This window comes from Neopsephotus bourkii, unplaced genomic scaffold (assembly GCF_033783945.1).
Source record: "Neopsephotus bourkii isolate Nb327-2 ecotype Australia unplaced genomic scaffold, CSIRO-AGI_Nbou_v1 NB_1765, whole genome shotgun sequence".
NCBI classification, from domain to species: Eukaryota; Metazoa; Chordata; class Aves; order Psittaciformes; family Psittacidae; genus Neopsephotus; species Neopsephotus bourkii.
This window is the reverse complement of record NW_026902239.1, coordinates 10432452-10451104: the sequence shown is the minus strand read 5'-3', so window position 1 is coordinate 10451104 and position 18653 is coordinate 10432452. Positions and strand designations below refer to the sequence as shown.

The following is an 18653-nucleotide window of genomic DNA, read 5'->3' as shown; positions in this document are numbered from 1 at the left end:
GTTGAAATTATCTTAATTCATTAACTTGGGCAAAATTGCACATTGCCTCCCTACCCTCGTGCATTAATATCTGCATATGCACATTTAAATTGCATTTAATTTAAAATGTGTTCTGAAGTCTCATCAATATTTGCAGCTAACCTTGCAAAGCAAAAGGCTTTCCTGAAATTACATTCTCACATATCCGTAGCTGTCTTCTTCACAATTTCCAAAGTTATCAAGTTCCCTTCTTTCCCGAATATCAGCCATCTAGTAGTTTCCCTTGTGATCTTTCTTACATCAGCACTGTATATATCACTAAAAGAAAACAACTACAAATCACTGGAAAACTCTAGTTTAATAGCAACTTGCAGGCAAAATGTAATAAATTTGTATTAGAAAATCTATGGATTTCTCACTTGTGATAAATGAAGGAAACAGGCATGGAGGCATGTCTCTGGGCAGAGGGCCCCATTGCACTTGTTTCTGGAAGGGGAAGGAAGAGATATAGTAGGCTTGGAAAAAAAGAATTTTGGAGGTTACTGATCTGGAAATTCATTACTGCCTTTGGTTTACTAACAGCAGAATAGAGCATTATATTCTCCAGAGGATTTCAGGTGGCTTTTATGTATTCAATACAATATTACAATGTCTAGAACAACAGATGGATTTTAAGATAAATGTATTTCACATGGATTAATTCTGCTTGAGAGTCTGATAACAAGACTACTCTCTCTGTGAAAAAGAAAACTTGTATTGAGTCGGCATGCCTCTTACTAAAGTGATAAATTTATCAAATGTAGTTACAGTTTAAAAAACAAGCAAAATACGCTTTTTGAGCCCTTCATTTTTGAAGCAGGAGAAAGCCTTGTATCCTCAGAATTCACTCTGTACTACCAAAATAACATCCTCGACAGCTTTACAAGTTGTTGTGATACAAATTAAGAGCAGAGTATGTAGTGGTTCTGCTCCAGGTGATTGGATGTGGTCAGCCATCTAGTCATGTAGATGTCCCCGGCAGGTAAGGCTCACATTTAACTTCTATCACAGACCTTTTGCTATAATCAATGTTATAACAATACTCCTGTTAAAACACCAAGACAAACCAATACAAAACAACAGTAAATATCAAAGGGATAAGCCTAGCTTTAGATATTTCCTTGTGAAGTTACCACAGTTTTTTAATCCTATCATGAATGATGATGCAACAAAATCTCTAGAAAGAAGAAGGTTTGAGGATTTCCCTTAAAAAAGAAAATCAATCGAAATCATACTAAATTTATGTTATGATTACAGTTTAAGTATTTGGACTATAAAGCTAGGAAATGTACATACCCTGAATGGCATCAAATACATATGATATCACCTCTTTATGTTAACTTGTATCCTTCATATATGCTCATGTACCCACTCTAGCAGGAGTTGCACAGATAGACCTGAAGCCAAATTAATGTCCTGCCTGTTATAGGATGGAAAGGTCAAAGCAAAATGAGGATCTTGACATTTGAATAGATGTATTAAATTATGTCTCTAAAATCTGTAAAACAGTTACCAGAAAACTATATTTATGGTAATTGTGTCAATTGTGAATAACTTCTTAGCGAAGACTGAAACAAGATTTAGCCTCCCTGACATGCACAGAGAGCCACAACTTCAATATAGGAAAAAATTGGGTTCATTTACATACCAAAGGAGGCTACAAAGGCTTAGATTCATTGTGTCTTTGACAATTTGACTCCAGGCAAAGGTACAGAGATACTTTTGAAGTTGTGAGAACATAAGCATATATGGGGAGTAGCAGGTCTTTACTCATTACATATTTGTAAAGGATTATTTAAAACTATCTTTGAAGATAGAAAGAGGAGACTTCTCCAGTGAGAAAGTTTTTCTGTGCTTGGCATTTTATATTTTCTTTTCTTATGGTAAGTGCCTTCATATGGCACCAAGAAGAACTTTTAGTCCAGAGACAAGTTCATGCTGTGCTGTAGGACTGATTCTAAAAAAAAAAAAAAGAAAACCCAAATCAGCTGCAGGACTCAAGTGATGCTTATTCAGGACTTAAAGCCATGGATTTTTCATTCTGATTTCTAAGGGCAAAACCCAGCACTGACCACGAGTTTGAGCAACTGAACTGATTTAACTGAAATTACAACATAGGTGAATTTTAGCATACGAGATAGTTTGGGATGAAAAACAAACAAACAAACAAAAAAAACAACAAAACCAAACATAAACAACAAAACTAGAATCTTCTTTAGCTTTTTTGTTTAGGCTTCTGTACATGGTCTATTTTGTTAGCTCAGCTATCTTCCTCAAAATCTAATGACTCTTAAGAATAATATAGCTGCTTACTGTGTGTTTTACAATGTTCTTCTAATTATGTTTTGCATTCAGAGAAGGGACCCAAGTTACAATGCAATTTAACACCTGCTGTATCATCTGTGAGGTCTTGGAAGAGAAAGAGAAAGAGGAAAACTATTACAGAGTAAAAAAAGCATCAGAATCTAGAAAAGACAGAATGTGGGACAGGACATGATGTGTTGGCAGTGCCATCTCCTATCTCTGCCACGTATAGGTGTAACTGTCTCTACTGTTAGTCAAATATTTGCTATCCATGTACTTGCTTTGTAATTCTTGAAGTAACTTACATAATTCAAATGTCCTGTAGGCATATATTATTAACAAAAATAGAAGCTAAATCTTTCTGATCTCTTTTGAACACATACTGTTCAAACACATTCCCATTCAGGGGTCTAAAGTCTGAATGGTCATGTTCCAGTGCACCAAGGAGAGATTTATTGAAAGATTCACGGTTAAGACTAAAATACGAAATAATCAGAATTTCCAACAAAAATGTTTAAAGCTAACAACAGTGGGATCATATGGTTAAGGAATATAACTAGTTTTCTGTAGCTTTAAGTCTTTCAGTGCAGTGAATTTACAGTTCAGACCTGCTTAGCTACTTCATGTTTCCTGTTACCAGTTTGAACTGCCAGTATAAAGCAATAAGAATATAAAGTCTGCACATCACTGTAAGGTTCCCTTTGACCATACTTTGAGTTGGCTTGAAAGCACTGCATAAAAAACAGTGCTGCTGTTTTACAGTTATCTATACATCTCCAATTATTGAAGAATTTCAATCTTATTTGTTAATAATTCCGTATAAGCCCCAAATGATGCTGCAGTGGGGAAAGGCAGGGAATATAACTGTTGGTGCTTTTTGAATTACAAAATGAAGTTATCTTTAAATGCTTTTAAAAATACATCTTATGAAAATTAAATCGGAAATTAGGAAAACTTGTGCTAAGGAATACACTTTTACACCTCAATGCACTTTGACACTGCTGTCTATAGAAATCACTTTTATTTAAACAAAAAGCTATTACAATTGTGAAGAAAGTTAAAGAAATCACTGAGCTACTGGAAATCACTGGTAAAGCAGGCAGAGTTAAATTATGCTAGACTTTTTTTTGAGAGTAAAACCTGTTTGCGAATGCAAGGAATATGGTCTTAATTTAAAATTATTTTACTATTTGAACTCAATTATTATATTATTCTATGTCAAGAAGTAATTATGATTAAAAAATAAATAAAAATATGCTTTTTTTCTAACATTTAAATAAATATTACATGAAAGGAAATTAGCTCTATCAGTTATATATTCTTGTAGAATGCAGACTAAATTACAAAAAAAAAAATCAATCAATAGAATCATAGAATACAAATATTATAGAATATTATATTTGATTAAGAAATCACTTAGCTTATCAAAACAGGTTCTGTTTAAGATTTTTCATATATATACAGATAAAGAGTTTTAAAATGCTTTAATTGAATTCCAATTTCCATTCTAGTGAAGCTTGAAAGAAGTCATAGTAAAAATAAAATCGTCTAGTAAAAAAGAAATGCATCATCTAACATTCTTTACCATAAAAAAAAAAAAACAAAACAAACAAAAAACATGTAAAAACTAAAAGCTAAGTACCTGGATAAATGTCTCCTGAATCATAGAGCTGTCTAATAGATTCTCTCTAAGGGTAAAAGGCAAAAATTTAGTAAGAAAGGCTTCATTCAGGCTCTGTTTTAATAATCGGGGGGCAAGGGGGGTTGTCCATTAATTTGAGAAAAAGAATGATAGAAGACATATGAAAGACACATAAAAAATGCTGTTTTGAAATCCAGGCTTCTTATTTTCTGGTTTAAATTCTGATTAAAGTAGGTGATTTCGAAGTATTTTAAAAATAATTTTTCTATCTTTTTCACTTAAAGCAATCCACTCTCTACTACTTTAAATATGGTTTAAGGTGGTAAATGAACACTGGCCACTTGATCAATCTTTCTAAACAGATCAGAAAACAGGGAACATCAGTATCAGAAAGAAAAAGAGAGCTTCTCCATTTCTGTAAACAGCTGACCTGACTCAGAGGGTAGCTCTGTTTTCTCTGTCATCACTGTGTCCTGGACTGAAGCCAAACCTGTATTATGAAACATGTTTTAAGCTAAGCCAGTTTCTGCTTCCCAGGGCAGAACAGTAAGAGCATGAATCTATCTCTTACTCAGTGTTTACATTGTAGGTAATGGGTAAACACACTCCAATTACTTATAGATTAGTATTAGGTACCTGAAGGCAACCACTGGGACTTTTGAGAATCTAAGTAGCTGCATAGATTTAATTTCTAAATCAGTGGGAACTGATCACCCCAGTAACTTAAAAATGCTATTTATTATGTAAGTAACCTTAAAATCTGTTTCAGATACTTATGAGCACAAACTTTTTTTAAAAAATGTGAATAAATAAGCAAACCTTTGGTCCAGCTGTTTGCATACACATAAGCATAAGACAACTGCACCCACATACTTTTAGCCTGTCATGGACTAGCAACAAAATTCATTAGCTTAAATCTCTGATTTATATGTTTTAAGGCTTCCTGCTGTCCATACCTAGCCGATCTTCTTAGGGACTACCTAAAGTAATGATACATTAGAGTTTCTCTGCACCAACTGAACATGTAGATGCCATACTAGCTGTGGATAACATTGTCCACAAATTCCTAAACATGAAACTTCAGTTAACAATTTTGGCCTCACACTCGATACGCTATGAGAAAGCAGCCAGGCTGCAGCCAAACTAACCAGCTCAGTTGTCCAGGCCCACAGGCACAGAGCGATCCAAGTTTTAAGGAATTTCGGTGAGACTTTGGAGCATTTGTTGCCCCCAGAGACTTACTTTCTTACAGGCAGTCCTGGGTTTTCTGGCATTTTGTCTCACTAGGTAATTAGGATGTTAACTTTACCTGGGACTTCTAAAAGAGCAGACTGACTCTTTCAAAAAAATCAGTGGCAAAATTGTCTTTTCCCTACCCCACTGCATAAGGTATTCCATCTGCTTCCTTATCAACACTGAAAGCTAGGAAAAAAAGACATCTTTTCATTTTGCAAATTTGCTTGTTGCAAATAAATTCTATAGAAGCCTCCTAACTCAGTGCTTATGTAGCACTCTAACGAAAGGCTAGAAAACAGCTCACATGCCTTTAGATATCAAAATGAATCATCTAATCTAATTTATTCATCTAGGCCCCTTTTTCAGTCAGCACATGTAGCACCTTAAGCAGCAACTCATGAATTACCATGAGAAGCAGCTATCTTCCTCCTGCCTGTAGTGTGACTTTACTAAAGTTTTTGCCAACTGGAGACTGCTGTTAGCTTCTGGCCATCACAGTCATGAAGTCATTATGATTTTACTCTCTGGCTCTTGTGCGTTATTTCTCATACATTATCAGTTTCACATCTATTAATCTTCAAGCACAGAGATCTTGTCAAATCTGCCTTTTGAAATGGTTTACATCTTAAAACTTTTCATAGTTATCAAATAGCCTGAAAAAAGCACAGAAACCTAGAAGCTAATTTTGATTTTGTCACTGACAAGCTGTGTGTGGCCTCAGGGCTACCCTGTCTCCTTGCAGCCTGCTCCAAGGTAGAGGAAATGTGTAGTTGCACAGCTCTCGGCAGCAAAATAAGGACCAAATTGTGACTTGTCACATTTCTGTTTGACTCCAGCTTCCCCCTTGCTCCGCTGGGGAAATAAATTGTGGCAGACAACAGCTCTCATAGAAACCTTGCCTTTCTCCAGTGCACAGTCTCCAGAGCGTTGCAACAGGCAGAGCTAAGTCTCTGCTCATTCTTCCCTGAGAGGGAGCATAAAGTGCCAGGGAAGATCCATCAACCTTGCACTGCAACTTGCAGTAGATGGGACTAGTACAGACCAACTACAGGGCTGCTGCTGGAGCAATTCTGCACATACAAATTAAGCTGTACTTTGGTAGAAGCCAGTTCTCAGAGGTGTCAGGCTTTTTGCATTGGTGGCAGCTCTAACCACATCTGCCATTGAGTCCAGTCCAGTCCCCTTGTTTATAAACACAGCAGAGTAGCATAGTTAGATGCCCATGGCTTTTAGACAAGCTCTGAAGTGGATCACAGTAAAGTCCCTGGCCATTACAGAGTACTCAGTAACAGTTGAAATGTAATAATAACAACAGCAACCGCTACTACTACTAATAATAATAATGACAATAAAAGATCCTGAGACTGTTGCAAAGACACAGTACTTTGTACTGAGACTTTTTTTGTATACAGTTTTAATGACTTTCATAGAATCATAGAATCATAGAATAGTTAGGGCTGGAAAGGACCTTAAGATCATCTAGTTCCAACCGCCCTGCCATGGGCAGGGACACCTCCCACTAAACCATCTCACCCAAACCTCTTAATAGTACATTTCTGTGATTGCAATTACATGTAATATGAAGATGATGAAGATAATGCTTTGGAATCTTCTCCTAAATATTTGATGGCAAGAGATCTAGGTCCTGCCAATTTTCTAAGGACATTTATAAATTGCTGTCTTCAGAGGTCTCATTTTGTCTCTCACCAGGTACACTTCACCAGTATGTCCACAACTAAATATTATAGCTGTGGAAATGAATAGGCAGCGCATGTGGCTTGCAAAGCAAGTAGGCAGGCCAGGGTCATTGCTTGGTGGCTATATTTTCAAGCTACTTAGTCTCATTGTCATTACCAGGATGCTGACCTTTCCAGAGCACCTCATCAGCCTTGTGCATCTGTCTCTGAATAGATCATGGCATTGACACAGGCTGCTAGAAAAAGATACCTGGACCACCTTTCTACACCTGCAGCCACTCTGGCAATGGCAGTGTTGAAACCTGCACCACTGATGTGCTGTACTCTCTGACATGTCAGCATAGAATCTCAACAGGCAAGGAGACAGGCAGTTTAGCTGATCTGTGGCTAAAATACAGTTAGTACCTACCATAAGGAGCCGGTACTTTAATCCTAACAAAGTCATGAAGACACAACGAATCATGGGCTGGGATGTAGCATAGAAGAATATAAAATAAAAAAGAAATTGTGTGAAGCAAGGGGTATTTTAATTGTTTTTTATTTGTCCAAACTATATGTTGCTGAAGTTTAAATCTGCCTTGTGAATACCAGCAGTAGCCCCAGAGGAAAATAAATGGCAGTGAAACATTAGCCCTGGTTGAATTCATAGCGTTCTGCCGTAAGTAAAATTTCCATCTCATGGGTCCACACTTTAAAAATCAGCCAATCAACAAAGTCCATTCCAAATGTAAGAAAAAAAACAAGTAACGCCTCCCCCTCCCACAGCCAAACATCTAAACTAATTATATGGCTTATTTACCTGTTATACTGAAGGTTAGATTACTGTGTTCTCAGCAGCAAGTAGGGACTAGTGGGGAAAGTGAAGCTCAAGAGCAGCTGTGGCTGCAGTGACCATGAAATGGTGGAGCTCAAGATCCTTATTAGAATGTGTTCCTGCCTATGGCAGGGGGATTGGATCTAGGTGATCTCTAAGGTCCCTTCCAACCCAAACTGTTCTATAATTCTATGCTTATGGAGCTGATGTCCCTTATCACCTGAGGTCTATTGCTTTGCACATTAAAAAAACACAGGAGAAAACGACACAATATTGCAGCTAAGGAACACCTGTAAAAACACTATAAAAGCACTATACAAAACACTTTCAGACTTGAAATGACTGAAAACTCATTTCCAGACTGATTGAAAACTTCATTTTTGCTGTTAATTTTGGACTAAAAATCTTCACAGTTTGGGATTGTTTTGCTTGAACAACCTTGCAAGAGGTACTGCTGCTCTGACACTGATAGTATTAATGCACTCATTTTGGAAGATAAATAGAATTTCAAAGATTTTCCAGCTAGCAGCTACAAAATAACCAATGTTTCCATCAAACCAGGTTAAGAATATCCAATAATCAAGTACTAGCATTTTGGTTAGGCCAGGACTGTCATACAATTTGAGATAGTCCTAATATCAGTCCTTTAGAAGACAAGTGGCTCACTCTCTAATAGTGCTTACTTCAGGTCCTCTTACAAATAATAATGAAAAATGGAAGATGAAAAGTACAACTTTCCTACACTGAAATGCCACATAACCTTAATAAGCAGAATAAAAATAACTTTCAGAAGACTGTTTAAAAGCTTTTTTTTTTGTAGTGTCATGATTAAATTTTGGTAAACACTGACAAGAAAAAAAAGAGTTGGAATAAAATTCAACTAAAATATTCAGTATTAAATTTAAAGAAGGCTGCATTTTAAATATATTCCCTGTCTGAATGTGGTGGATAAAATATTGTTATGCATCTAAAATGTTATTTAAATACGAATGGTCAGAAAATATTAAAGTACATGAAATATTCATATTTTAGAATATGTATTTCCTGGTTAATACAATTGCTTTTCATTCTTGCAGGCCTAGCTCTGGGGTACTAATTCAGCACAACTTTCACTGACTTCTTTAGACATTTACCTAAATAAGAATTGCAGAGTTGATATGTTTCAGCCTTCAGTAACCTCCTGTAGAGTTCACCCTCAGTGCTCTTTATGGAAAAAACAGGGCCATCAAACTAAGCTATTTTGACTCTGGCAAATCTCCAATTATAAAGGACTACCACAGCTTTACCTGAGCAAAGGCTTGGGGGTAGTATCACCTGATGTTCAGACATTCCCCTTCTTATATCACTCTAATGGAACTGCCTAAGCACTGCTGTTCTGCAAATGAGACTAACACTATTTTTAGAGGTGTATGGAGATCTAGCTTCAGTAAATGGCAACAGGAATGAAAAAGAAAAAACAAAGAACAGAAAAGTAGAAAGCAATCCAACAAACAAAATGAAATGATACTGGAGTGAAAGAGTTATTTGTTAAGAGCAACAAATCGTATTTGATCATCTACACTGTCAAAATATGCATAATTTTTGGTTAATTATACTTGAAAATAGTTACCGTACCTTCTGCTGTAATCTCGGCCATGATGATGATGGTAAGAGATACTCTGTTTAAAAGGTCAAGATTTACTGCGGAAGCTTATATAACTGTTGCTGACTCTTGCAGGAACTGCAGAATGAGGAGGAGGAAGGTCCTCTGGTTTTTCTAATTCTGTTCCTTCTTCTTTGTGCCCCTCTGAATTTTCTGTCTCCCCTGCAGACTCCTGCCTTCTCGGAGCAAACTAAGGACTTCCAGAGGCAACACTTAAAGCTCAGTTTAAAGTATCATCCCCTAACAAAAATAGCCATGCCTTATGGTGAGTCTTCAGCATGTCTTTTCTAATATCCTAAGAACCACGTGCACTACAAATAAAAAGTAAAACGTCCCAGCTATAAACAGGACAGGAATGCACAGAAAGGCAGCAAAAAAAGAAAATAACTGGCAAAGAACTGTTCAATGCTCCTGCAGCCTTGCTAGTGTAATTGCAGTTCTTTGGGGGGTATGTCAGAAAACATGAAATATAGAGTTCAAAGTAACCTTATCCATCCCAGCTCAACTTTATTCTTAGCACACTCAGTGCTTAGCACATTCTTCCTGGCCTTATTTGGTTTGGGGAGGGTCCTATGAAGCTTACTGCTGACTAAGGGGGAGGGTAAATTTAGGTGATTTTTCTCCACTTTGATACTTAGTCACAGTTCAGAGCCAACTAAGACACTATTTGAAACCTATAAAATTGGTAACTTCTTCAGCTTGGATTTGGTTTAGTACTCTTCTGGGTTTTTGCAATAATCTCACATACCTGAAAAGTTCATCTAAGTATTACGAAACGCTGTTAAAAATGTAAAGAGTAATATTTTATATAGTCTAACAAATATGTCAAGATCAGCTGTTTACTAGGTCTGATTCATGAAAATAAAAATCTGTGATTTTAAACAAGATTTTATAGAACTGAAGACAAGTAGACTTTTAAAACAATTTAGAAAAATAAAAATATTAGCAGTTTAAATAAGAAGAATAATTTAAAAACCTGAGCAATCTTTTTTATAGCATTGCTTGCAATTTCACTGCTGTGGAATTATGTATGTGGGCAAGAGCTTGAAAATGAAATTAGTGAAAATGTGCCCTTGAGCCAGCATACCTCTACATAAATGTCATTATCACATGAAATCAGAAACCATCTTAAACTGTTCTTACTAAAGAACTGTTTTTCTACTAGGGAACCATGCAGTTTCTACTACATGGGCTGGCATTTTCACTTCTCATCTTCTGGCTCAGAAGATATAAGCGCCTGGCTCTGTGGCAAAGTATAAAGAGGAGAATCTATTTATCCAGTGTACAAGATGCAGAAGTGAAGGTTCACTGAACAGTTTACAGTCACCATCGGGATCCTACTCGTCATTCTATTCTAACACACTTCAAGCCTGCCCATGCCTGAAAATGTTAGCCTTTTGTAGCCAAACCTTACAATCCGTGCTCATCCCTTTTCTTCTTCAAGTCTACTGCAAAGATTTATTTTCTGGCAAAACTACGTCTTTTCCACTGACAAATTTTGATTACTTGATGCTCAGTAGTCAGTGCTTTTCCGATCATCCTCCTAAGACCTTTAGACTGTCTTTCAGATTATCCTCACTAAGGCTCATAAACTGATTTTAGTCAAAACTCTATTACTTTAAAAATACTCTTTCATGAATACCAAAATGTTCTTGGAATCACATTTATATGAACAAAACAGCTGCCCACAATAGCTCAGTGGCTAGTAAAGGGTGCTAGGATGTGTGATACTAAGGCAAAGCCATTGTCTTTCTTAAGTACTTCTTTCTTTTCTGCTAAAGCAATTCCATTTTAAAAGGAGCAGCTAAATATTTTTGGTCATCTACATTTCTAATGCTACTTGCTTGCGTTGTAAGAGAGAAAATCTCAGCTGAACACCTGAAGCAGAGAGTTAATATTGCAAAGTCAGGATCGCTTTCACTTGTGTTACTATTCAAGCTGAAATAAAATGATAAAGTCTCAGTTTGGGTATATAAGGAGAGAGAACTGGGGAAAATATTCACATCTGAATTTTGTTCTTAGTTTATGTAGCAAGATCCTGAGATTGTGGACTATACCTAGCCATCTGTTTGTATAATTGTATGTGTATGGTTGTCTGCCCCTCACTGTTTCCATTTTAGCTCCTACCACCTGCCCTCTCGCCTCCATGCCTTACTTCCTTTGCTGCTATTTATGTTCACCTTCAATTATGGACTGATATTCTGAAACCAAATTATAAGAGCAGAGGAAGTGAGAGAATTCAACTGGAAATCAATTTTCCACAACATCAGCCTAGTGGCCAGAAAGAGGACTGCTTGGCAGTCTCTGCATCCCCTGTATATGCAAAACATTCATTCTGGAAAGCAGAATCAAGCTGTCGTATGCACAAATATCTTACAACAAGTAAAGCTCTAGGGAGCTGTATTGGAATTTATGCAGTTGTTTTCTTTAAGAGAGGCAAAGTCAAAGGAGATGGGTGTCATATTTACTGGAGATAATCACGGCCTTTACAAAAATACACGGAACTAAGGTAAACCAAGTTCTGTTACTGTGTATGTGCATGTAAGTTTATTTCGAAAAATGAACATTACCATCTGAAAATTATACAGAAAATCATATTTCTTCTTTAGGAGCCTAAGAAAGAGAAATTCTAAAAAATTTGGTTAGTACCGGTTAGCAGTTTTTTTTTAAACTGAAGTTTAGTTCCTGGCCCAAGCTTAGGAGTTTCTTCTACACTAATCTGTGAAATTTAAATTATGCAGAAGGCCAACACAAAATCTATACCCCTCTTCATCCAACAAAGAAACATTAATTCCCTGATCTAGCTTATATATTGAACCTGACCAAGAATGCTTTTGATGGGAGCCCTGTCTCTTTAACCTGACTGTAAATCTTCTTTTGAAAAATGTCCTTTCTCTCTCTTGTTCACATTTCAAACAATAACAAAATTGAAAAAATTGAAGCTACTTTGGTTCTTGCAGGAGATACCGAAATCTTGACACACACAAATTTTTCTCATTTTCTTTCCACCAGGTCTCAGGCACAAAGTGAAAATGCTCTTTGCTCAAGTTAGCACTAGGTACTTTTTGCCCACCCACAGGGACTATATTGTAAATGAACTGTCCCAGGATCAGATCTCACATTCAGGAGTGATGGCAGGATTTGTAACAGCAGGTCACATGTCCCTCCCCACACCAGATTTCTGAGATGTAGAAGTCTATGTCAAAAAAAAAATAAAATTAAGGTTCTCTTTGATTTATAGTTTCCTGGACAGGAAAAAAGCAGCAAATTTAGGAAGAGGAGAGAAGGAAGTACTATATGCTGCTACAGATGTCTGCATGTAACCATATGCCTTGATCTCAGATAATTTCATTAAGAATCTTAACTGATGAATCAAAGAAAAGCCATTATTTGAACATTTTATTTTAGGAAAATGTCAGAATTATACTATTTTACAGACCTTAATAAAAACTCCTGCTCTTAGATAAAAAGTTGTGTTGTTCATATAATCAAAGTAGAAGTATACAAATACTTTATGAGCTGATTTCTGGGCTGCCTTAATGATATCATTAAAAAGGAAAAAGGGAAAGACAGTAGATCACATTGAATTACTAGATAATGAGAGAAGAGAGTTTCATAGTGATGCAAAGAAGGATATGAGAAATTAAGTGAAACCGTTGCCCAACAAGAAAAAGCAGAACAATATCTGAGCTTGTCTGCGAACACAGTACTGAGGAATTCTCAGAGTTCAGTCCTACAAAATCAAATGAAGCAAAATAAAAGGGCTTTGTACCTCAGCCCATGCCCAGCAGCACAGCACGGTTAAGGAAAGGAAACTTGACCTTAACTCCTATATATCTGATGGATTCTGGGAGTATGTTGTTATCAGAAACAGAAGGTAATCAACTGATAAGAACTACCTATAGGATGGAAGTGTAATGGTAGAGAGAAGGTGAATGGTACTCAATCCAGTGAATAGTAAAGACACAAAGAGAAGCAAATACAGGATTAGAGTGAAGTCTGTCACTGAACTTTGATGTGCATATGAAGAAAAATGCTAATATTTGTTTAAGACATCACCTGGTTTCTACTGAAACAGATATTTCTACTCCTTTTTTTTGTTTGATTTTTGTTTAGGAATACTGTTACTAATAGACAAGATTTTCATCCAGTCCCACTGGTAAATCCCTATATTTTTATAGGAAAAGCCTCACACTCACAGGCCCTCATTCTCATGGGTGACTTCAACCACCCTGATATCTGTTGGAATGACGGTACGGCCTGGCACAAGCAATCCAGGAGGTTCCTCGATTGTGTGGAAGACAAATTCCTTCTGCAAGTAATAGAGGAGCCGACAAGGAGAGGTGCCATGCTTGACCTCGTGCTCACCAACAGGGAAGGGCTCGTTGGAAACGTGATGCTCCAGGGCAGCCTTGGATGCAGCAACCACGAGATGGTCGAATTTGAGATCCTCAGGACAGTGAGAAGAGCGTGCATCAAGCTCACTGCCCTGGACTTCAAAAGAGCAGACTTTGGCCTCTTCAGGAACCTCCTTACTAAGGTTCCATGGGATATAGCCTCAGAGGGCAGGGGGAGCTTGGTTGATATTCAAGGATCACCTGCTACAAGCTCAGGAGTGTTGAATCCCAACTAGAAGGAAGTGCAGCAGGAGGGCCAGGAGACCTCCTTGGATGGATAAGGAGCTGCTGAGGAAAATTCAAATGAAAAAAGTTTTATAGAAAGTGGAAGCAAGGACAGGCGGCCTGGGAAGAGCACAGGGATGTTATCCGGGAAGCTAGGGGCCAGGTTAGGAAAGGAAAGGCCCAGTTAGAATTAAACTTGGCTAGGGATATTAAGGATAACAGGAAGGGATTCTACCGGTACATAGCAAATAAAAAACAGACTAGGGAGAACGTAGGCCCCCTCCGGAAGCTCTCGGGTGAACTAGCTACACAGGATTTGGAGAAGGATGAGGTTCTGAATGACTTCTTTGCCTCGGTCTTCACTGCCAAAGGCTCTGACCGCACCACCCAAGTCTTGGAAGGCAGACGCTGGGACTGTGAGAATTAAGACCTTGGGCCCACTGTAGGAGAGGAGATGGTTTGAGACCATCTTAAAAATCTGAACATGAACAAGTCTATGGGACCTGATGAAATCCATCCACGGGTCCTGAAGGAGCTGGCGAACAAAGTGGCTAAGCCGCTGGCCATCATATTTGAAAAATCATGGCAGTCAGGTGAAGTTCCCAATGACTGGAAAAAGGGAAATATAACCCCCATTTTCAAGAAGGGGAAAATGAATGACCTGGGGAGCTACAGAGCAGTCAGTCTCACCTCTGTGCCTGCAAAATCTTGGAGCAGATTCTCCTGGAAGGCATGCTAAGGCACATGAAAAACAACAAGGTGCTTGGTGACAGCCAGCATGGCTTCACTAAGGGGAAATCAAGCCTGACCAATTTGGTGGCCTTTTATGATGGGGCTACAGAACTGATGGACAGGGATAGAGCAGTTGATGTCATCTCCCTGGACTTGTGCAAAGCGTTTGACACTGTCCCACACAACATCCTTGTCTCTAATTTGGAGAGACGTTAATTTGATAGGTGGACCACCCACTGGATAAAGAACTGGCTGGATGGCCGTATGCAAAGAGTTGTGGTCAATGGCTCAATGTCCAGCTGGAGACCAGTAATGAGTGGTATCCCTCAGGGACTGGTGTTGGGACCAGTCTTGTTCAGCATCATTGTTGCTGACATGGACAGTGGGATTGAGTGCACCCTCAGCAAGTTTGCTGATGACACCAAGCTGTGTGGTTCCGTTGATACGCTGGAGGGAAGGAATGCCATCCAGAGGGACCTTGACACGCTTGTGAGGTGGGCTGATGCCAATCTCATGAAGTTTAACCATGCCAAATGCAAGGTCCTACACCTGGGTTGGAGCAATCCCAGGCACAGCTAAAGGCTGGGCAGAGAAGAGATTCAGAGCAGCCCTGTGGAGAAGGACTTGGGGGTGCCGGTTGATGAGAACATGAATATGAGCCAGCAGTGTGCACTTGCAACCCAGAAAGCCAACCATATCCTGGGCTGCATCAAAAGGAGTGTGACCAGCAGGTCGAAGGAGGTGATCCTGCCCCACTACTTAGCTCTCGTGAGACCTCACCTGGGGTATTGTGTGCAGTTCTGGTGTCCACAACATAAAAAGGACATGAATCTGTTGGATCAAGTCCAGAGGAGGACCACGAGGATGATCAGGGACTGGAGCACCTCCCATATGAAGATCGGCTGCGAAAGTTGGGGCTGTTCAGCCTGGAGAAGAGAAGGCTGTGTGGAGACCTCATAGCAGCCTTCCAGTATCTGAAGTGGGCCTGTAGGGATGCTGGGGATGGACTCTTCATTAGGGACTGTAGGGGTAGGACAAGGGGTAATGGGTTAAAACTGAAAGAGGGGAAGTTTAGATTGGATATAAGGAGGAAATTCTTTTCTGTTAGGGTGGTGAGGCACTGGAATGGGTTGCCCAGGGAGGCTGTGAATGCTCCATCCCTGGTGGTGTTCAAGGCCAGGTTGGACGAGGCCTTGGGTGATATGGTTTAGTGCAAGGTGTCCCTGCCCATGGCAGGGGGGCTGGAACTTGATGGTCTTAAGGTCCTTTCCAACCCTAACTATTCTATGATTTTTCAGTATGAACAGAAGCATGCATGTATATTCAGATGTCCTTGAAGTTCTGATTGGTCAGGGATGTAGTTTTGACCTTGTATGGACCACTACACAACTTAAAGTAATTGTCTTACATTTCTAATTGATATTTGATGAATAACACTTGCAATCATTTTTTAATCAGTATGACCAAATTATATACTTACTTTGGATATAGTGAAGTACACCCAAAGTACAGAAGTAAACAAGGCCTAAGTATCACATCAGATCTAGGTTTAAGCTTGGCATATGTTTAAACATTCTCATAAATCATTCTGCATCTTTTTTTTTTTAGTTTCATACATAGTGCTTTTAAACAGTTTAATATGTGAGACATTAACTCTGCAGTAGATCTGTCCTACATTTAATGTAAAGAACTGACAAGTATTTAAGAAACCCTGTCTCTGTAGGCAGACTGGTCTGAATGTAAAGAAGCCTCTGCCTGGGGACAGCTGACAAGCTGGGGTCGCATCACCTTGGCACTCTGAAGTCACTAAAGGGCTTTTGGTAATTTAAACTTCAAAAAAAGAAATTACTCCAAAGCTACGTAATAGAAAGTCAGCAGATATAAAAGAAAATATTTATGATGCCTAGTATTCAACTTTCCATTGACAATACTCCCAATTAGACATCATACTGCAAAACTGCTGATGTCACATCAGTCTGGGTGTGACTGAATAAAGAAACATTTCTAACATCGAAAAAGGCCCACTGATTATAAAACTGCTCCCAGGAAACAAGGATTTCACAAGATGACCTACTTGATCACCTGAATTTTAGGTTCCTTCCTAGCTTTTCTTATAGGAGACATTCAGGATCTAGGCACAGTGAATTAAAAGCCACTTCCAAACTAAGAGGTTTTTGTTTGGAAATGCAACAGGGGTGTGGAAATTGGCTTGGATAATAGAACACTATACATCCTAGTCCTTTCTTGCAAGTTTAAACAGGCTTTTTTTTCCTCAACATCCCTGTGTGTGTGATACAGTGTGTCTCTTGTGTTTTGGGATTTTTTGAAAGCAGGTTTTTCTCTTATTCCTGAGTTCCTGTTTGCCCTGGGACATTAGAACCTGCTTGAGTTATGCATTTCCACATATGGGAAAAATATAAGCTCCTGGCACTGGATAAATCATTCTTTGACTCCTGAAATACAAAAATCTACAGCTGGAATTAACCCTTTGCGTGCCACAATGTCTGTCCCCCACTTAGCAATAACACAAACCTATGATGCAAAACACTAAAGAAAAACTAGCACCTGTTATTTTTCACAGAGAGACAGATACGAAGAAGTGAGACAAAAATATAAAGCAGGAAAATACTTCAGCAATTATGAGGTATAAGAAAGAAACTACATGAGAGAAAACAGATTTATAAAAATGTATGTTTGTTTCAGAAATAGCTATAATTTTTCTTTGTGTTTACTCTTTCTTTCTTCCTCATTCTAAACACAATCTTGGATAGATCAAAGCTAAAATTGCAGATGAGGAACACACTTTATTATTATTATTATTATCTCTATTTAAATAGAAAATCTAAATGGGAAGCTTTTTCATTGGGCAATTTAGCTTCTTTACAGAGTGCAAGTGAAACATATGAATTAGTAAATTCAACCTTGTCACTGCTGACAGCTGCAACTGCACTGAAAAAAATATGTCTAAAAAATAAAGGATCTTTTAAAATGAGAAATAGGTTTGAGCATTAAGATCTTTACCACCTATCTTTGCAGATGTATACTACTTTTACTACTTTTCTTGAATAATGCATCACCATTTGTCACTGTCGATCACATTAGATTCCTGTCCAAGCCCCAACATATGTCCAAAGTCAACTTTCTAATGCAAACCGTAGCGACTATTTGTCTGCAAAGCATTTACTGAAAAGAATTGCAACATCTTTCTTACTCCTCCCCCTGTCTCCCTGAAAGAGCAGAACACAGACCAAATGCAGAGGACTACAATGATCCTTAAGGAACAGTTAAACAATTACTTTTTTTTTTTTTCAAATCCACAGCTTAAATGAAAATAAAAGTATTACCCTGGAAAAACAGAGTGGAAGATCCTGAGCTGCGTCCCAGAGCTCGGAAGGCAAGGCAAGGGCACTGGGGACTTTTGGAAGCTCCCAGCTGCATTCCCAGGGCCTGAGAAAACCATGCAGCTCTAGCACAACGGGCACCAACCACAGCTGCCAAGGAGCTGTTGGCAGTTGTTCCCTGTGGGGTGAAGGGTCATGCAGCCAGATTCGGCAAGGCAGCACATTGAGCTGTTGTGCCACTGTCAAACAATCCAGACGGGGACACAGCTATTTTCTGTGCCAGGGCATTTGGCCTCTTGTATAAAGGGGTCTGCTTAACATGATTTTATGGGTACTTGGAAATAACTATAACTGTACTTGTATATTTTAAATTCACAGACACTTTTTGAAGTGGTCATTTGGCGATAATTTTTATTCCTAGTTCTTAAAAGATTTTTCTGTTTGATCACTTGTGCTTCATACCCTTTCCTGAGCTACCTGGACAGTTCAGGCTTTTGCTCAAATTCATGCCTGGCAAAAAAGTCTGGCAAAGCAAACATAACACAAGAGTCTCCTTCTCTGGAGGCATTCAAAACCTGCCTGGACATGTTCCTGTGTAAACTTAT

General features: G+C 38.4%; 1 protein-coding gene across 4 annotated transcripts in view; it reads right to left on the bottom strand.

Moving 5' to 3' along the window:
- The window catches only part of TRDN (triadin), a 106157-nt gene extending 87996 nt beyond the window's left edge, over positions 1–18161 (bottom strand). For 2 of the 4 annotated variants that reach the window (XM_061378421.1, XM_061378418.1), the window contains exon 1: positions 18052–18161. In XM_061378421.1, coding sequence (XP_061234405.1) covers positions 18052–18145 — 94 coding nt within the window. In that variant the 5' untranslated portion in view covers positions 18146–18161. Of the gene's footprint in view, positions 1–8997; positions 9087–9325; positions 9847–18051 lie in introns of those variants that run through there. The other 2 variants (XM_061378419.1, XM_061378420.1) reach the window with 2 other exon arrangements.
- Between the last annotated feature and the right edge of the window lie 492 nt (positions 18162–18653).